The following is a 21,654-nucleotide window of genomic DNA, read 5'->3' on the forward strand; positions in this document are numbered from 1 at the left end:
ATTGATGAAAGTAACCGTATAATAGAAACAATAAATACTTAGTTTATACATCTAATAAATGCCAAAGAAAATGTGCAAATGACTTGCTTAAAAGTGTCTTTTCATGACCTTCCTTAAAGTGAGCTGCATGTGTTGCATGCAAATACATTCCACTGTAATCTCTGCCCTGATTAAAGACTCTGTACTTGTGGATCACTGTGGCCTTACAAAACATCCAGCGTGTTCCTCTGTGAGGGAGTATAGGGGCAAAGCTCTAGATAACAAGCCATCGCTTTAGATTTCACCTCGCCCTGTTCAGGTGTTAACTGGAGCAGTCACAGCACTTAGTTCTGGATGAAGGACAAACTGGTTTAATATGCGTTCATATACACAACAGTGTGGGTGCACATGAGGATGATTCCACTTCTTACTCTCACTCCCTCCTTTTGGTATTTTGCCTTTCCTCCTCTCCTCCTGTGCCCTTGTTCCTCTACTGCTTTCTCCAGTCATCCTTCTCCCTCTGTCTCCACGAGTACCTTCACATGTCACATTGGATTTTTCATCTCCTCCCGAACTCATATTTCTATTTCTCCACGTCTTATCGCCAGCTCTCTCAATTTCTTTCACCTGCAGTACCCGTCGTCCCTCCCCTCCTTCATCTCTCACTCTTTCCTCTCGTCAGCAAGCTCTGTGTGTTTGTCTCTGTTTGTGCGATTGTGTCAGCGTGATTTTCACTCGGAGGTCGCCAGGTAATGTTCTGCCCCATTGCTCCCTCTGTCCGATCAATATCAAAGGTAGAACACTGGGAGAATGTGGGCTCAGCACTTTTCTGTGTGTGTTTTGCTTGCTTCTGTGTGATTTATGTGAGTATGCTTGCTAAGTGTGCCCAGACACATCTCACAGTCAGAACTAACGTGCACAGGAATGCTACGTTTACATTTGAACACTTGCCGTATAGACTGGCACACCCACAAAGAGAATAACTGCGACTGCAAAGGGAAATGAGTTACAATGTGCTGTTTAGCTTCGATTGTAGCTGCTGTAAGTTCGACTTTACTTATCCAGAATTTGTGTCTACGATCTGTAGGCATAATAGCACTCAAAGGAAATTACCATACAGCGCTAACACTATGTTTGTCTCTATAGCAATGGCTGATAATAAGTGATATTGTAAAGCAGCTTTACCCTATATCCTTTCCCCTTTTCTACTTCTCAAGCATAAATACAGCGTTCCTGCCTTTATTCTTGTCAAACTAAAATGGAAGGTATCTATATACGTCCTTTGAGTTTCTCAGCAACCTTCATCTCAGCGACTTTACACTTGCCGTGTGTGTTGCTGAGGACATGAAGAAGTGCTGTGTCGAGTGTGAAGTTGAGTGGTTCTCGGTAGAGCTGCAAACAGCAAAACCTGAGGCCAAGCAATCGGCCGAAGGGAGAAAACGTTGACTTCATGGATAAAACACACATCTTTTAAGGCATTTGTTGGAGAAAAAAATAGTTTTCTGTTCCTATTCAAACGTCTTATTTCTTTGTTGCTTCTCTTAATTGTGCTTCCTAGCTCACTCCCTTTGTCCCTGAGAATAAAGGGAGTAGATATGGTATTTTGTGTTATGTTCATGCATTGTGAGCTTGTGGAAAAGCAGCATTATAAAATCAATCCATTGTGACTGCTCTTATCTCTATTCAGCTCTGGTTTTTGTGTTCTGTTCACGGGTACAGAAGTGATGTGTGTGTTAGCTTGTTGGGGCATATCTTCTGGCTGTGGCTGTCTCCGTAGTGACGTAAAGGGCAGCACCCAGCGACCAACAGTTTTCGTGGTGAACTGTGAAATCAGCCGCTCTGGTCTGAGCTGATGCGGGCTCAGCTGAAGTGTTATAAGGCAGTAACATATTGCAGGAGCAGAGCCGCTTACTCCAAGGACGTTTACCGCTCGGTTTTTTCCCACTTGATGGAAGCTGTTAAGTTGTTTTTTTTCAACATCTGATACAAGCTTTAGAAAAGCCTTTTATTACCAATGCACTGTAAAATTGATTGACTATAAAAGCCTGGTTAGAGATGCAGAATAACACAATGTATTTGCTACGGGAAGTGCTCATATTTACCTTGATCCCAGGAGGCACCGAGTGCTTTGTTTGACCCCAGAGAAGGAGGATGCTGTTGTCTGTTATTGAGAGCTTTCCTTTCATTATATCTATACAAGTAAAACTCTTCTATTTCTTCTATTTTTCCCTTTCACCCACCCCCCATTGCTTTGTGGCTTCTCTGCTGTTATTATCACTCTCCTGCAATCTCCATCCTTGAAGTGATTTGTTGTCTCAAACACGTCTCTCTATATATTCCTCCTTATCTTAAGCCCTTCATTTTTTCCCATTCTCCCCTTCATCAGTCCTGACCCTCACTCCCATGCCCCCTCCCTCTCCCCCCACTATCTTTCTCATACTTGGGTGCTTGTCCTGTTTTGCCCCTATCTCTCACTCCCTCTCCCCACCACTACTCCCCTCTCACTATCTTTCCTCCCATCCCTGTTTTCCTAGTGTCTGGCTAGAAAAGCTTTTGTGGATAATTGATTGGTAGAAGGAGGAGATCGATGCTGTATGCGTTGACTGAAAGCTCTCCCATTTCCTCCCTGCCTCTCTCTATCTCGCCCTCCTTTTCTGCCACTCCCTTTCTCCTTCACTCTCTCTGGATCGCTCTTTGTCTCCAACCAAAATGAAAACAGAATTTCAAGTGTGGGAGGTGGAACCTTATCTTATCAATGGCCACTTAATTAGCTTAATCTTGCTAGTACCTTGTTGGACCAACTTACGCCTTTAAAGTGCCTTTATTATTTGTGACTTGATTCAAACAAGTACTGGGAATGTTACTCAGAGATTTTGGTCTATGTTGACATGATAATATCACATAGTTGGTTCAGAATTGACTGCTGCACATCCATGATGCAAATCTCCTATTCCACCACATTTAAAATGCTCTATTGGATTAGAAGTTGACTATGGAGGCCACTGTGGACATTTTCTAGAACCTAGTTGTTGAACTAACAACCCTGATATGTTAAAAGGGAAATTCCTTTTCCTCCCTATTCTGCTATTTGGTTTAACATTCAGCCGTCCACCTTGCCCATGTCTACATGCCTGAATGTGTTGTGTCCATGTGGTTGGCTAACTAAATATTTGCATTAAAGAGCAGTGAAACTGGTTCAACTAAAAAGACGTTGTCCTGCTTTGACTTTGGTTGCTTATGTTTTCAATGACTGAGTACACGGATGCAATGCGTAAATACAGGACTAAAGGTTATATTTACTTGGCCTACTGCAAATGACATAACTATTTAATTCAGGGAATATTTAGTAAGACTTAATAAGAACTGAAGTTGGGCGTTCAGAGACGTGTTCTGAGTTTTCTCGAGGGTTTTCTCCTTTTGAATTTGAAATGCGTAGAAGGGCGGACAGTTTGAAGCTGCTAATGCGTTCTTTCCCCTTGTAAAATGAAAATTATACGGTATGTTAGGAAAAATGTGTTAAGTTTGTCAGTGGTTGTCAGCTCGACAGTGAATTAACTAAAATGGCCTTCAAGACTTGTGAAAAATCCATGTTGAACCTTTTTGTTGGTTGTTAAATATTTGAAACTGTCAAAATATATAAGACTATTAGATTATAGCTGGATAAATTATAGCTGTATGCAGATTATACATTCCTTTGGCCTGTGATTTTAATTAGTATATTTTGCACTTATTAATAGAAATAAAAGAGAAAATACATTCAAGGAGTTCAAACTTGTACATTTTAGTATAATAACTATTCTGCCGCAAAATCTCAGTGTGGCCCTTTAATATATATAGATGCAATTTGAGTGTCGAAAGAAAGGTCTACAATTCTGAGTAATTATTCTCCACAGAATAAAGTTAGATGAGGAGAGTAAAAGCTCTTCGCATCTGCAGTCCCTCAAGTCATTTTAAAGTGTGTGGCTATTAAGGTAGCCTCAGTCTGTCACATTGCACCGGTGGGCTCTTTGCAGGGCTGCAGGAGTGCTTTATGGGTTTAATAAATAGTGCTAATTGTGTGTTTAGAAGGAAGGGGACATAAGGAGAGGCCATTAGAGCAGCCGGCTTTAGCTCTTATTTTTCAGCCCTTTAAGAGTGCATCCAAACGCAGCACAGTGATACACTAAGAGTCTTGGTGGTGACTGACCAGCTACTATAAATACTGGATCAAGGTTGCAAATTAAATGCAGAACATTGTGCTAATAACATTCCTTTTGCTCTCTCTCTCTTCATTAGGGCTGACAACAGAGGGCATCTACAGGGTCAGCGGAAACAAGGCTGAGATGGAGGGCATGCAGCGGCAATTTGAGCAAGGTACGTTAATATTTCAGCACTCACAAGTACACGTGTACACATGCCCATTCTTGCTTCAGCTGTACACTTACAAGCTGGGTTCAAAGAGAAGCTACAAAGACGTGTATGTCAGCTTCTATCTATAACAAGCCTGGATCCCCTTAATTAACCAGGGACATTCATTCTACAGGGGAAATTGGCCTTGGCTTCCTTTTAGACAGTAGACCTGCCTCCTTAATCTTCTACCTGCTCCTGTGCGCATGCATGTTAACACACGTGCACGTACACAAGCTCTCAATATGTGTCTCCATGCGTGTGTCTATCTGCTGTGGGCAGTTAATTACCAGCAGATTGGTTTGGTTAATGAAGCATGTCCCTGCCAGGATACAGAGCAGAGAAAGGTGGCCTGTGTATGTGTGTGTGTAGGCTCCTAGTCGAGGTTAAATCCAACACAGGTAATCAGAGTTGAAGCCCTACTTTGAATCATTCTGAGCCGGCGGCCAATGGGACGAGACAATTTAAGGTGAAACTACAGACAAGGAGTGTCATAGCGATTCTGAAGATGGCACTTCAACAGCCCGCTGCAGATTCTGATAACGCGTTAAAGGACAAAACGGCATCACAAGCACACACTTTGAAAACTCTCAAAATGTGAGTCCTCCTCAGACTTTTCAAGAACTCACTAACCTATTCTACATTGCCTCTTATTCTTTCTACACATACTACCTTTAAAAGTAAACGGTTATCAGAAAATGGGTTTTTCTAATTAAGTCTCGGGCCTCTGCACACACACACACACACACACACACACACACACACACACACACACACACACACACACACACACACACACACACACTCTCTCTTTCCATCCCCCTTACCTCACACCGAAGTGAGTGGAACTGAGCTGTTTCGCAAATTATATTTGTATTGAGCAAAATAATAATAATCCTATGGTTTCACCTAAGGTGCTATTTGTTATTTTATTCTTATTGATTAAATGATGAATTGAGCAGACCTGTTAGTGCACAATTTACTACAACAGTGGGAAGTATGGAAATAACCTCTAACACAACAGTTGTTTTTCATTGCAATAAATCACCTTGATTCATTAAATTTCCTAGAAAGTCAATAACCAGATGATTTTCATACCAGACTTTAATAACAGACTGAATTACATTCATACAAATGAATATTATGACTGCATTACTTCCATAAAATACTGTTCAATTATTTATCGAGCAACCTACTGCCGTTGAATATGTTTTAGTTCAGTTATATGACATACTGGTATTATTGTTAGTAATAATAACAAGAATAATCATGACTTCAATTAAGTGCTTTTTATTTAAATCAAAGAAGCTTTTCAAAACAAAAGATGCTCAGAAAATGTCTAAGGCAGAGAGAAGGGATGAGTTTTGAGACATCTTTCAAACTGTTTTGTTAACCTTTATCTATACTGTTGCACGGTATCATTGTATAGCCTCTTCCATGGTTGGATCAACATTGACTAAGCAAAGAAGCCACCTGTCTTATTTACTGTCTGCATATATGAAAAAAAAAAGTGTGATATGTGTGTTTTGTATTTAAAATGTCGTATTTCCATTGTTTTCTTACAGACCACAACCTGGACCTGGTGGAGAAAGACTTCACCATAAACACAGTGGCCGGAGCCATGAAGGCCTTCTTCTCCGAGCTCCCCGAGCCTCTGGTGCCCTACAGCATGCAGGGGGAGCTGGTGGACGCCTTCAGTAAGTCCTGGGGCTCCGGGGTGTGGAAAACCTGAGGTGTATTGGATTTAGCTTTAAATCTTTTTCTTTGTAACTTTTCTTTAACCTAACAAGCAAAGCTCTTGCAACACAAATCCACCCATGGGGAGAATTGGATTTGCCCTCTGTGAGGAAATGGGGAAAGGAGAAAAATAACGGATGGAGGAGAGAATATTTAAATCCTATAGTGAAGGAGGGGGTTGGGATGATTGCCCATGATGGAGGGATGCCGGAACACTATAGGCGAAGTCATGAAAAAACAGTCATATGTTAGATAAACGAGGGTGCTCCACCAGCGCCCTCCACAGCCTCTCTTCTTCTCTTTGTGTCCTGTAATCTGTCAAAAATGGAGATTTAAGGCATAGCTTAGTCTTGCATCGTGCCAGAGAGATTTACCCCCGGGCCGCAAGGCTGCTGTCACTCACCAAGCTCTGTGTGTGTATGTTTTTAACGGCCCCGGTGAGACTCTTCAGCCGTGACAGAGACTTGATAAAGCTCTTGCAGTCTGCACCACAATAAAGGAAAGGAAGACAGAGCGAAAACAGGAAAGTGAGGTGGGGTTAAGAGACAAGAAAGCCTTCATTCGGTAGAAAACAGCAAATTGAGCTCCGCATTCTCAGAATCTCAGCTTTCTACTGTCAGGCTGAGAGGTGGAGAAAAAGAGGCGTACAGAAAAAGCTGGGCGGGTGGATTTTAATGCATATTGTCATGGTGACGTTACTTTAAATAAGCCGTAGGAAGTTATGTTTTCATTACCGATGATGGATGTATAGCTGGGGGAACTGGGGCTGTGTTAAGTCATTATGCCTGAAATCTGTTTTTGATCCACACTGACCTCATTGTGGGAATACACATTTGAATTTTCTGATTGTAACTCATGTTTGTGATGTGGACGAGAGAACATCTGCTGTTCCCACTGCTGCTCTCTGCCTCGCTCACACACACACACAGGATGGACTGTGTTAGCTGGTGACGTCAGCTTTTCTGACTCACCACTTGCTGCCATCAGGCTTAACACACCCAGTGTATGCATGTGTTTGTGCGTGAGTTACTGTGATCTGTAAGGACATTGTGATGGGTGTATTTTTCTCCTCTGAAATGTGTGTGGTGGTCTTTGTCTCTTTTATTTTTCTGAGATGTATATTATACTATAATATATAGCATAGTAGTGTGAGACTCGGGCTGTTGTAGGATTAAATCACTGTGTCCTGCACAGATCTTTTTGAGAGCTGAATCAAATTGGCTCCACTATGCTGTTCAAACTCTCCTCTATTCCATTGCACTCCCCCCGACCCATCCCTTCTCAACTTAACTCTTACTCCCCTGACATCCTTCCCGCAGATTCCCGACATCATTTTTTTCAGCCACTTTTCTCCCTCATCTAACCTCTCTCTTGTCTCTCTTTTCAACAATTCAGAGATCAACGATAGGGAGCAGCGCTTCCAGACGATGAAGGACATTCTGCGCCGCTTCCCCAAGGAGAATTACGAGGTCTTCAAATATGTCAACAGCCATTTGATCAAGTGAGTGAGTGACGGGGTCAGAGTCAACCTTTGACAGCCCTGCTGACCACACCGCCGGTCACCCAGCCAAGTGACCTAGTGGTGACATCACAGAATCTAGCACACTGAATAAATGTTGCAGTAGTGACTCTTGCTCTGTGAAAACAGTGTTTTTTTATTTTGTATAAATGTAATATAATTGTCTGAATTCAAACTATAGTATGGATCAGAGGTTCTCAGTTTCAGTCAATACCCACACGTCCAAGGATACAACATGGTTCAAGGGTAAAGCAAGATTTCCCCCCCAATTATTTACACTTTAGTTTCTCCAATTTGAAATGTTTATCTTTTCCCTGCTTTATATCATCTTTGGGTTTCGGACTGCTGGCTGAAAAATACAAGACATTTAGTAACCTATAATAACGGTTCATTTGGACCCATACAGTACACAGTATACACCTTAGTTTATTCTTCTGGACATCCTGCTGATTTGCCCATTTCATGCAATTTTCAATCACTGCCATCATTCAAAGCTGGACAAAAATGAGTGGGTGATTTGTGGCCAATTAAATAAACGTATTGCTTTCTTTGTGTTGTGCAGGGTGAGCCAGAACAACAAGTCGAACCTAATGACCAGTGAGAACCTGTCCATCTGTTTCTGGCCCACGCTGATGAGACCAGACTTCACCACCATGGACGCCCTGACGGCCACCCGCACCTACCAGACAATCATCGAGAGCTTCATCCAGCAGTGCGCATACTTCTTCTACAATCAGCCACTGGCCGAGGGCCTCCCGGGCTCCCCCACCTCCACCATGTCCGGAGGAGGAACCTCGGCCTACTCCTGCATGGCGGGGGGCTACTCATCCTCGCCGGCTCCATCCCTGACCCCCTACGTCCTCCCAGCCACCCCTCCTGTCATTCCCCACTACGGCCCTCCTATCCACCACCACCTTCACCACCACCTTCACCACCACCACAAACATCAGTCCCCCCCCCACTCCCCCCCTGCCACCCCCCAGTCCCCGATCCCCGCCCTGCTGCCGCCCTCCCTGCACCCCCATCACCCCCCTACGGAACAACACACGCTGTAAACCAGGGATCAAGGGAAAGAGGAAAAAAAAAACGAAGAAGACGGATAACTAGATTCAGAGAGATTTAAGGGTTTAGAATTAGAGATTTTGAAGTTTGGGAAGGAATTTAAGAAGATAAATTGAAACGAGTACAGGAAGAAGGAAGAGAAGTTGGGAGATATTGATTGAGATGCAGTATGTACAGGGAGAAACCTACATGTTTGGGAGAAATAAGGGGGCTTTTGAGCCTCGGTTGCTTTTAGAAAAATGGACACACACACAAGGCAGAAAAAAGGGGAACGCTGAAGATCCTCTGAACTGGCAGTATGTTCTTTCTCCCTACTTGCCACTTTATCCCTTTTTCTCAGTCTTACTACATCCAGACCTGCCCTCCTTGCCTTATAGAGAACCTACACACAAACACACTAGTGAGTGAGATGTTGCCAAGAACTGTTAAAGGGGCTCAGGGAGGGACTCTGAAAGTAAAGTGAAGGGGAATGTGAACTTTGTTATGTTGGGATTGTTTCACCACACACACAAAACAGACACAAACTTGACACAAACACCCAGTGGCCAGAGTGCCTCTGACAACCATTCTTAGCCTCTAACTGTGATGGTAACTTTGGTGCCCGGTGCACATTTTTGCAATCCAACACACCTACTGACCCACCTGGAAGTCTGTGTCTGGGACTAAGTGAAGCAGAGAGCGAGTCCTGAACACATGTTTGTTTATTTCCCCACTGTACAGAGGACTTAGGCAAGGAACACGTGTTGCTTCTCACCCAACAGGATGTTCTGTCCTTCGCAACACACACACATTCCTATCTATCAACCCCTCACACAGCCACACACGCAGAGAAAAATCAGTTTCAGTTGAGGCAGTATGCCAAATACAAAAAAAAAAAAAATCTCAACCGACCAGATCTACTAGACAGTAAATAAGAGCAAAGGATTATGGGAACTCACACCCTTTGCATTCTGGGAAGGCTCCTCCCATCCTTCTGATTGCATTCTCTCGGGTTGATCTTAAATCTCATGTCCTGTATTTGTAAACACATCAAGAGAACAGCTTGCAAAGTGGATACTTTGATTGGTCTAAATCTTATTTTCTACATTCACATTCCCACTATCCCAACACTTTTTTATTCTGTGACAAAATCTTGGGAAATGCAGAGAAACCCGGCGCCTATTGCTCAATGAGTGGCCTTGTGTGTAAGTGTCTGTGTGACTGTCTATCTGTCTGTGTGCACATGTATCCATGCCTTTTTGTTTTACCTGAATGTCCCTATAGGCAGAGAGTGGGAATAATTCCAGTGCTGGACCTTCACCTGTCATGTTGCTTCTTTCACGCTGTGGTGGTTTCAAGAGTGAGTCAGCGATGCAGTTTCCACAGTAAGGACCTTGTTCAAAAAGCACTTTTCTGAGCACTTTGAGGCACATTTTAAATTGGAGCTGCCATGACATGACAGCCACCATTCACTTTATTGTCAGTGCAACCTACTCTCCTTCTCTCTCTGGCAGCACACCACTGACATCTAGAGGAAGAAATGGGTATTGCAGCCGTAACCTCTACCACCACCACCATTTTCCTACTGTGGTTTTTGTAGCATCAGAATCTCTTATAGGTGCAATGGTTAAGGTCGTACATCACTGCATGTCAGAATTTAGAGCTCAATTATTGTTATTGTTAAAATAGATAACATTAGTTTTTCAATCTGGTGAAAATAATTTGAGATTATATTGATTTACACTCTGTGGCCACATTGCAGCCAATTACACATGCAGTGAATACAATTGCCTCATTGTCTTTGTTAGTTTCCACTTCACTAAAGCACTCGGCCCCTTTGTAAAGGAGTGCATGCCAATTCCCAAACGTGAAGGGAAATGAAGAGATTGTGGCACAATGTAGCATCATGGGCCAGAAAGTAAGAGCTGGAAGTGAGGCTAAAGCTTTGACAGGTGGGAGGGGAAGGCTTTTTATTCTTGGAAATAATTGGTAACGACTGCTCCAGCACACCTTCCTCTAAGGACACAGCTTAGCACCTCTGGAAAGGAGACTCACACCTGCTCTTTGTAGACCCAAATAAAATGTTCAAGAGTGTAACCACTACTAGACTCTCCCGGCTGTCACTGTCACGCCACTGCACCCCCTAGTCATACCCAATTCGAGAGAGACAGTTGGGTCTGGGAGAGACAGGAGACCGAACAGACAGTCCATTCATCCGTCTGCACGACTGGAGCGGAGCATCACAAAATTCCTCAGCCCAGCCTGCTGTTACCGTAGAAACCAGCGAGATGGGGCTCGATGAGAATTGCTGAGCCCTGATCGAAGCTACTTTTCATTGGTGTGTGTGTTTGTGCACGCATGAGTGTTTCCGTGAGCTTGAGAAAGTGTGTGCGCATGGGAACTTGTGCGTGTTAATGTTAAGCAGATCCTCACCAAGGTCACTTATTCAGTTTGACAGTGAATTGAATCTCTTCATGTCCCCACACTGTCATCTCTGCCCAACAGGAGAAAAAAAATACTTTTAACCAAACACTGAACTCTTAAAGGAGCTTTTATAAGTCTACACTACCTATTTACCTAGTGTGTGAGTGTGTGTGATTAGAGGATAGAGGAATTAAAAGTGTGTGTTTGGGTGGGTGGGTTTGAGCTAACATGTTATCAAGCTGTGCCTGGCTGACAGCCAGACACCAGCGTGATCCAAATAAACGTGAAGGAGAGGAATGCAGTTCTCCTTGCGGTCATTACCCCGCTGTGTAACCCTGTTAGCTCGTCCAGATTACACACACTGATCCTCAGAGAAAGGGTGAGAGAAATGGGGGGGAAGATTGGGGAGAGGGAGAGGGAGGGAAGATAGACAGGGAACGTGTGAATGGGATCATTATTTGGGAGACCGAGGGAGGAAGGAGGGGTGACCACTGGTACTTGTGTGTGAACGCCAGCCAGTGGCGTTCCCTGTGTATATCAATGTGTTAATACTGAACTGACTGTGAGGCAGCCAAAGACTGTGGAAAAAGGGTAGAGGGAGAGATGGGAAGCAAAGTGACAATTTAGAAGAACAATTGAATTAAAAATGTGACTTTGGTTCAGCGATGATATGTGGCTGCATTGCTTTCTTTTTTTATTTTTCTTGTTTTTTGCAACAATGGTGACAGATGTCTGTTAAGTTAAAATGAGAAACAAGCAAAACTATATTCAAATGGTTGTTTATTGGTATGTTAGGGGGTCTAACACTTTACCCTTTAGTCAGTGGTGATAGAAAAAAAAAAGTTTCTTTTTATGTTTTATTTTAATAATTAAAAAATACAAAACATTTTTTTTTAACAATTTCTTTGTGAACGATTGAGAGACCAGCCCAGTATAGTGCATGATTTCTTCCCAACAAAGGAAGAGGGCTCCACCACTCTCACTATTTAAGAGATGATAAAAAAATATTAAGAAATAATGGGGGGGGGAAATAAAATAATAAAAAATAAATGAAGTACTGTAAAGTGAAATGATAACATCAAACAAAAACACTGTCATTATTTGCTGAGTATGGTAATTTGTCTCGATGGGAATGGTGTATACAGCAAGGCCTTATGTGATCTGTATCATAGTTAATAAATCAAATCTTGTTAAACCTTTGCTTCTTGTCTCTTTGTTACACACGAGTGATTACTGACACATGGAACAGACAAGAAAATCCTGATGAAGTCTGAGGAGTAATGTGATTGTCCCGGGACACAGTCTGTAAGTTGGTGTAATGAATTCTAAATCGACTTCTAACCTCAAATTCAACTCAACAAAGCTCTGGTAAAGCTACTGAACTGTAACTTACTTTTTTCCTTGTTAAATGACTGTTTTCAATCTCAAGGAAGAACTTGGATCTGATCAGCAACACTCCAAATTTCCCAAACCATTTTTTTTTTTTAAATCAGAAGTGTGCAGTCAGGGCAAGTTATCGTGTACATCTGAGGTTTTATCAAAAATATTACATTTAAAAATATACATTGATTTATGATAGGTGTTGTATTAATGTGCAAATTCTTCATTTATTCCCTATTAACAATTTTGCAAACCTTTTAGATTTACCGTGTAATCTCTAATGGATTGCAGCAGGATAACTTAAAAGGTAAAGAAAAAGAGATCAAAAACATTTTAAATAATATAAATGTTGGTGTGATTAAAAAAAGATGAAACGTTGCCTACATGGTAATGATTTTGCAAACCAATTAATCTGAGAAACTAACACAGCAAACCAGCAGCAACTGAACTCCTTGCTGAGTAACCTTGCAATGTTTTTTGCAGATGTTGTTGGTGTAAAGTTTGAGTATCTGGGGATGTGTGTTTTGCTCAAGGTCGTGTGGAGGGAAGAAAACTGGGATCTTTACAAACATTAAATTGAATACTGCTTTACAAGCAGAGATACAGTTGCCCTAGATACAGTTTTTGGGTTGAAGAGCCAAGCACAGCCTCTCTTATCTATTATTACAGAAACAGGCCGTGTCAAACACTGTCAGAAAAGTAATCAAATATTATGATGAATGTTGTCTTACTCTTGTGTAACACTGTATCCAGAAAAGTATGTTTAATTGAAATAGAAAGCACAGGAAGACATGTGACGATTCAATACTTATGTTCATAAAAGTTTAGTTTCACACAACATATGACGTGATATACTCTTTGTACCACAGTTTGTTCCTCGGTTATCTTTGCTCGCTGTTGAAGGGCCAATGAAGCCACATGGGGGTCTAGACGAGGTCGCAGCGGCCCACGGGACACTCCCGGTTTTGCGAAAGCAGCTCCAAGAGGTGCCATTTCCAGGGTGATGTAAGGATTCGGGTCCCTGTGAGGGCGATGTGAAGGCCTCACTGCCATTTCATGGTGCCCTCATCTGACCTTTTCATTGAGTCAAACCAAAGGAAATCCATGTCCATGACCTTTGTGGTGCATCTTTCCATTTTGGCACAGGAAGAAAAAAAAAGGGAGAAGCGGCTGATTGGGAATGAAAAGGGCAAGCCCGTGTGCACACAGGACACAAGACCCTTGAACTCTAACCTTTAAGAAGTGTCATGAGGGAAAGAGTGCTGTGGGATTTGATTGGAAGTCAAATATAGGAATCGTCAACATTGCCTTACAGGCCAAAGTGGTGGTGAAAATACTCATCAGGATTCCAAGGTGTGTCACTCATTTGTTTAAAGGAGGCAAGTAAAACCAGCCTATTGAGCTCCATGGTGTTCGTTAAACAATTTAACTAAATTATGATGATCTAATATTCCCTTTGTATTTCTTTAATCCAATGCTTCCCTTGTACTTAAGCGATTACGCCACTAGGAGGCTGACTTGTCCCACATTACCCATCGACCCTCGCGCTGCTGTATCCGGGTAAGGGAGGCAAACGCAGAGCATGGACCTAATTGATTGGGTCAAGGTTTGGATGTCAACAGTGAGACGACACTTTAATCCCGCGCTCACAGTGAGATGAGTGCGTGAGACGAGCATCTGAAGACTTTTCTCATTGATGTCGAGCTCCACTTCCCCGCTCACAGTTTTAAGTTGGAGAAGGAAATGGGTTTGACTAAACTCCAGAGATTGTGAGGGGAGAGGAGGAGGAGGGGGGAGAGCTCGGCAAAGTAAGCCTCGGAATAAAGACAAAGAACTTAATTTGAAGTCATTGTTGCTCTGTATTAGAGGCGTGATGTGCTTCTTTAGTGAAAAGCATGACCAAAAAAAAAAGTGTTCTAAGGTAGACGGAGAGAGGGGGGGGAGGAGGAGGAAGGGGACGTTGCCTATATGGAGAAAAAGAGACCGGTCTTATGATGAGTCGAGGCACGTATCTCCGCTCAACCGTGTCTTTCTGGGCTCCGGGCTCGCAGCTGCGGCGGCGGGTATTGAATTTAGATGCGGCCTGCATGTCTCCCCGCCCCGGCCGCTACAGGTGGAAATGCTCTTATCAATACGGACTGTCCGAGCCTGACTGCGAGCCGATCCGTCTCATTGATGATTTTAGGTGCCCCTGCCCTCCCCGAGGAGCCCATTGATTAATGTCTGGGTCACAGTGGTATTTCCATATTGATGGCTCGATTGATGACGGCGCTCCAGGAACAAACCGTATTGACCTGCCAGAAAGTGATACGCTTCAAACTGCTCGGTGGATGTATTTATGCATAATGGGCATAATGAGGGTTACATAGCCTAATGTGGCGGAGGCACATGCAATCTAGGTAAAATATGAAGTGCAAGGAGTAGCCCTGGAAGCCTATATCCTACTGGCAAGTTTAGTAAAAGGCTATTTCCTGAGAAAAACACATCAATATTCCCACAGAAACGACAAACCGTTATAGCCTACTCTCATTACCACCACTAATAATTTAGATATTATTACTGTTAATACTTTGGTAAATTATAGTGTGACTTTGTTCTTCATAGGTTTTTTTACCATTATTTATTCAACAATAAGATCAAAAAGATTAATTTGTATTGATCACAAGGAGGAAAATTAAGAAACAGCAAACAAACAAATCAGTGAGGTACACATGACTAATGATACATCAAAGTAAGAAAGCTATAGCCCGTAGTGTAAATAAATGATATATTCTCTATTTCAATGTTTCTAATTTATGTTAATTCATGTAAACTCTTAGGGTCCTTAGGGTTGTTCCGAACCTGGGAGACAGAAGGCCTGATGTGTCGCCAGATCAATTTGAGGGTTTGTGCAACGATCAACAAGGTAGGAAACAATGCACACATCAAACTAAATCATAATTATCTTTGCAAAAAACTAAAAGTTTTATTATTTATATGAAAATGTATCATAGCTGGAACACACTTTTCATCCTGTATTTGAAAGGCATCTTACAAGGGACACTGCGGTAGTAAAGGGTTTTAAAGTTGCTTTGGGTTGCAAAAATATAGCAGAAATGACCTCAAGAGCAGGCCAAAAAATGCAAATCATCACATAAAAAAAAAGGGATTTTTAGTAACCAATTCATTATTTAAAACTCCTACACTTATAAGGTCTTACCTGCTACGAAAGAAAACTATGACAAAGTCAATCTGGTACATTTGTTTTCAAAGCAACATAAGACCACTAACATAGTTTCACAAGAAGTCCAATTATCTGTGCAGTTTGCAGGTGCATTTCTTTGCTAAATTATTTTCGTGGGGACAAATCATCTCAACTATCTACTGGAATCAGGATTCAGTATGATGGACATACTGTAGTGTACCAGGGTTGAATTAGTTCTGCTAATTGGCATGCAACCTAATGTGACCTTTCTAGCTGTGTATGCAATAGAGATTTACTAATTTTAAAGTTGTTTTGTGTGGTGATTTCATGGTTTTGTCAGCCTCTTACTGCTATGTGATCATATTTCTGTAATATTTCCACGCTGTATTATAAAAGTGGCTCGTTTTTTCTTCATAGGGTCAAGTGCAAACACTGCATAATGCAGAACAACTCCACAGAGAGCCCAGACTTGTGAACCCAATTTTGCAGACACCCTAATTTAAAGGACAGGCAGACAACAACATGATTCTGTGGGACTTGTTCTGCTTGTTGTGGAGATTACTTTGGAGGCAGAGGGCATTGTGTGGAGAAGATAGTCAGTTTGAACAAAATAAAGCCTTGAGCAGAACTGATCCCACTTTACGCTTTTAGGGTCAGTGGTCAAAGTGGGTGTTCGGCCTCCAGGTCCCGGTGACATGGAGGCCGAACACCCGATGTGTATCTGCTGATTACATCTCCTGAAGTGGAAGAAATGCAAATAATAAATGTATGAGCAACGTGCTTGTTTTTTTGCTTGATTAATTATGCCGTTTAATTCCAGATCCACCACGCCGCTCCACCGTATAATTTCCCAGTGGTCTTGGCTGTTTCTTCTCTCACATGCGCCCTCCTTTTTTTCCTCATTGCAAAATGAATCATGGATCCAACCGTCTGTACCCGGGGGAGAGCGGCGAGCTGGCGAACGGGCTGACCAATCATGAGCATCAGAGGCAGACACACAGACGGAGGGAGCCTTTTGTTGTGCACTGCACTCATCAAGTTAGAACACAACTACCCATTTGGCCTGAAGACAATTAAAAGATGGAGAGTAAGGAGGCAAAATAACCAACTTCATCTGTGTTTATCACTGTTTTCTCTCCCTTGTTACATTAAATCTCCTCTTTGCTCTGCAGCTTATCCAATCAGACTGGCCAGTGTGTGTTTATCTGAGTGGGTGGCAGAGTCTCAGCACCATTCAAAATGTCGACTGGGACCATGACCGCTCCTCTATTCCCAGCCTGGCCAACCCTCTCTCAGCCTCCTGACAGTTCCAGGTTAGCCTCTCTCTCCTCTCTCCCCTTGGCCCTCCTCTCCTCACTCCTCTGGCTTTGCCTCTCCAGCTCTCCCAGGGGCCCCACTGAGAATACTGCTCAGATCCAGGCCTCTGAGCCCAAAAGCCGGCCCTAATCCTCCGCATCGATCGCCCTGAGAATTTTCCTTCCTAGCACAGCAGGCCCTGCTCCCTGGCGCTCGCACTCCTCGCCTCGACCCTGAACAGCCAGCACTCAGCAACTCAGTTCGAGAGGCAGGGAAAACAGGGTCAGGAACATTTTGATGTGATGTGCGTTATTGGGTGCTTATAGCAGGTTGCACGTTGCTCCTGAGAGCACCAGCGTTGTTGCCTCTCTAAATTAATTTAGACTTGTCTGTCGATGAACATCTCTCAAACTGATCTATCTATAGGATGTTTTATAGAAGTCATAAAAATGGTCTAAATACCATTGTATTCCTTCCTCTGTGTCGATAAGTTTGAAAGATACAGTATGTTGAAAAGTCAGAAAAATCTGAAGACGCACATATCTTAAAGGATAGGCCGCATTTTCATCCATCATGCTGATGAAGATGGAGTAATAGAAGTTGGCGTATGCTCCACAACTCTGCTGGAAGATGAGAAAGCATCATTACTAGAGTCCTCCTGGGAAAGCTCCTAACCAACAGTCTATCCTGCGTAACATACTCGTTCATAATTTATTTACACGGCAAGCTTCCCTTGGACTTTGCTGTGTGTGTTTTACTAAATGTGGAGGTATTCGAGAGGTATTTTCCCCCCTCTCTGTCTGCTTGTGAACAAGACCAGCAATGTTTACTAACCGATTCAATATTAATGATTAAACCTCATACTTTATCAACACAATTGCTATGTGGTCAGCCCAATCATAAACAGAAACAAGGGGGGAGGGTCTGGAACATTTGGCCCCGACCACATGCCGCTCTGTGGAACATTTAGAGCATTTCTGTCAATACTGGCAGTTAAGAGCCAGTACAGATGGTAGTGTATCAATACTCTGTTTAAACAGGGCTCCGAGCCACGTTTCTAAATCAGCCCCAGAGATAGTTTTGAAAAAATCTGTTTTTCAGTCCTTCTTGGGTAACTTTACAAATGTGGTTGACTGCTTCATTGGTGTCACAAAACACTGCAGACGCATCTTACATTTGGATTTCATTCCTAGAGTTACATTCAATACTTATACCTTTTACTCTCTCTGACAATCTTCCTCGTCCTCTCTGTACCTATCATTCATTAGCTTTTTCTCTACCTGAGCTAACCCTCACACACACACACACACACACACACACACACACACACACACACACACACACACACACACACACACACACACACACACACACACACACACACACACACACACACACACACACACACACACACACACACACACACACACACACACACACACACACACACACACACACACACACACACACACACACACACACACACACACACACACACCATTTTTGCAGCTTTTCCCTCCATATCCTCTCTCCAAGCCTTCTATACTTCAGTGCGTCGCTCTTTCCTCTCATACCTCTCCTTCCCTGCCCTTTCCTCACACCTGCTTCCTTCCTTCCCTCCCTTCCTTCCCTCCCTCTCTCTTCCCGTTTTACCCTTGCTTGCTCTCCTCTTGTCCGCTCCCTCCCTCCTTCTCTGCTCTCTCCCCTCTTTCTCTTTATTAATTTATTGGGTTGTTATTCTCCTTGCCTGGCTCTGCTAATGAAGGCAGGATGCAGATGAGGGCGAAGGTCGTCTCCGTAGCGATCGACCTCACCGCCCCGCAGTATGGCACTCTGACTGGCACAGGTCAGTGGCAGCTGTCAATCAAAACACACACACATGCACATTCACACGCACTCTTGCACCCACACACACTATCCCTAGATGTCTTCATATATGAATATATGAGCTTATACAATTAACAGTTCTTCATTAGCCATACCATTTCAGATGCTTTGAGCACACACTTCGACTCTTATATGAGGGTTTGTTTTATAACCCCCTAAAATTAAGCAGGACGTAACATGCAACCCATTAAATTAACCAGAAAATGGTACGCTCTTCGATGTTTTCATTTTCAACAATTTTAGAGGCCTGAGGATTGAAAAAGGTCCAGATTTCAACAACAGAAAAGGGATTAAAAAGTGAAGTTCGGAAATCATGAAGTGAATTTAGAGTGGTGTATTATGTAAACCTATTCACCCTCTGAAATAAATAGGATGGACGGAGACAGCACGCATGGTAAAAACAATATGTAGCGTACTCAATATAAGTTATACAATACTACAACAACACCCCAAACTTAAGCTTCTGAAATGATAATAAAGTTGACAATCCTAACATTTCTAAAACATTTCAACCCTTATGAAGTACAATGTTTGTGTTTATTAGACTGCATTTGTTTTAACTAATCATTTGGTGACTAAAAGTATAATGTATTGATCTGTCAGTTTCTCATCTTTGATTCAAAAGTGAAATATGTTTTCAACTTTTAGATGGACTTCTTTGGAGCTAATTTGCAGATCTTAGAATGCGTACATGCTAAACATTACAACGGCTAAACTTGACATTGTTAGCATTCTGATGTTAGCATAAACATTACAACGGCTAAACTTGACATTGTTAGCATTCTGATGTTAGCATTTAGCTTTAAGCATCTTTGTTCCCAAGTACTGCTTCACTGAGGCACTAAGTATGGCTTATTTCTTCTTCATGTCTTGTTAATCATATTGCTACCCTTTGGGGGTCCCGACCCCCATAATTGGAACAGCTGCACTATAGAACACCAAACATGTCCAAAAGGCATCACCTTAACACACACATACACACACACAAATACACTCTTAGATAATCTTTCATTTAACATTTGCGAGCCCACAGGTTGAATGGTTATAGCAAAGTGTCTGGCCCCCTGCCCTGTTGTTCATTGGCCTTGACACGGTGGAGACCTCCGAATTACTCCTGCCTACGTCCGTATCCCAGTACTTGGAGCATTAACAACCTCTGCTCTTCATCACAGCATGTCAAGATATTGCATATTTGTAGATGCACTCTGCATTCAGACATTCTGTATGCAAGTCGATTTTGTCCATGGTTATTGTTATGAGTCTAGTTGTGTGCTCAGCCATGTTCTTGAGTGTGTTCACCTGTATCTTGGAGTGACGTCTGAGAATGTGCATGAGCGCACAGCACACACACACACACACACACACACACACACACACACACACACACACACACACACACACACACACACACACACACATATCTCTATTAGCGGCATAGTAGTGTTAACAGTGTTATGCCATGCGTGAACCTCCCCACCTTTCCCTCATATCTATGCAAAGCTGGGGTCCTGTCAATCAGTCACCTTGGTGACATAGAGCCCCACCTCCCCAATTAGAGCTGACAGGGCAGGATTAGGAGGGGGGCGGGCCCCCGCCGACCTGCCTACGTGTCAATCACGCGCCGGGCATCCACACGCCTGTTTACTGTCAGATCCCATCTCCGTCTGTCAGACTGCAAGGCAACCGTCGCCCTGGGAGGAGGGGAGGAGGGAGGGGGAAGGCGAAGAGGGGGGAGGAGGAGATCTGATCAGAATTAACTATGCTTCTCCCCACAGACCGGCCGTGCTTTTAATTCATGAAAGGAATGAGAGCAAAGTGGGAAGAGAGAGGGAGTGATAGAGGGAGGAGAGCATTTAAAACCCAGAGCAGGGCCTTCTTTAGAAGTTTTCAGAGTGATGTTTCTTCTCTCCCTGACAATCACTTTTCTTCTCTCGCTGACTCTCCCTCCTGTCTCTCTCTCACAGACTTCTTCCGAAGGTGTGATTCATGCCGCCTTAAAGCAGCTACAATTTATCAACAGACTAACTCTCACTTTTTCTCTCTGAAGTTGTTATTTGACCCTGGGTTTTTAAAGTCGCCCAAATATGTATTAGTGTTTTTTGAGTTGGAGAGTTAAGGTCAATTTATTTAGTTCTGCACATGCTCATGCAAATGTGTGTCTCTGTTCTGGTACGTGTCTGGGGATGAGGGTCCTGGCTACACACCTACAGTATTGAATACATAATGTTGTTATGCTCCTTTGACTGTGTGTGCTTTAAATCCGTGTGATGTGTAGTGCGGTACACAATGTTAATTTAATGTGTGAGTGTGTTTGTGTGTGTATTTGTGGCCCTGCGATCCCTGGTGTGTGCGGTTTTTCTTTTTAGGGTCTCTGGTGGTGGCCTCACTTTGACCCCGATGCCCTCACTCTAATCCTTTAGCAAATGAGGGCTGTGTGGGGCTAAAGGGGGTGTTTGTGGGCCTGAGCCAAGCCATAGTTTTAGTATTCGAGGACCAGAGTGAAGGTCCTGGGGTTATGAGGGATGAAGAAGAGGATGACTATTGTACTGAAAGAGAAGGGGGTGTATGGTCATTAGATTTTTTTTCCCTAACATGTTTGTTTGTTGTTTAGTTGGCATCATCAAACTCTGCTTAACAGATTTAATGGACATGCAGCCCAAAAAGAGTTTTATATATTATTCTTTTGGTGTAGATAGCTCTTGTATGTAGCCACTATAAACTGCTTTAACTTTTCTTTGAATGGCCGAGCCAATTATCCAATCTTTAATACCGAAATACACAATGTATCTGCCAGACGCTATTAAAGTAATTCATTTTTTAA

At 42.8% G+C, this 21,654-nt stretch overlaps 2 protein-coding genes across 4 annotated transcripts in view; both read left to right on the forward strand.

Annotated features, from left to right (window-relative positions):
- The window catches only part of arhgap35a (Rho GTPase activating protein 35a), a 59,335-nt gene extending 47,054 nt beyond the window's left edge, over positions 1–12,281 (forward strand). Inside the window, exons 4-7 of the mRNA XM_079679246.1 lie at positions 4,255–4,332; positions 5,931–6,062; positions 7,498–7,603; positions 8,184–12,281. Of these exons, the coding sequence (XP_079535372.1) occupies positions 4,255–4,332; positions 5,931–6,062; positions 7,498–7,603; positions 8,184–8,676 (809 nt within the window). The 3' untranslated portion in view covers positions 8,677–12,281. The remainder of the gene's footprint in view (positions 1–4,254; positions 4,333–5,930; positions 6,063–7,497; positions 7,604–8,183) is intronic.
- A 3,109-nt stretch (positions 12,282–15,390) lies between these two features.
- Positions 15,391–21,654, forward strand: part of npas1 (neuronal PAS domain protein 1) — a 61,984-nt gene continuing 55,720 nt past the window's right edge. For 2 of the 3 annotated variants that reach the window (XM_079677814.1, XM_079677813.1), the window contains exons 1-3: positions 15,391–16,737; positions 16,823–16,963; positions 18,712–18,792. The gene's annotated coding sequence lies outside the window, so the exon portion shown is untranslated. The remainder of the gene's footprint in view (positions 16,738–16,822; positions 16,964–18,711; positions 18,793–21,654) is intronic. The other variant, XM_079677811.1, reaches the window with a different exon arrangement.

Source organism: Notothenia rossii (assembly GCF_949606895.1).
Source record: "Notothenia rossii genome assembly, chromosome: 4".
Classification (NCBI taxonomy): Eukaryota; Metazoa; Chordata; class Actinopteri; order Perciformes; family Nototheniidae; genus Notothenia; species Notothenia rossii.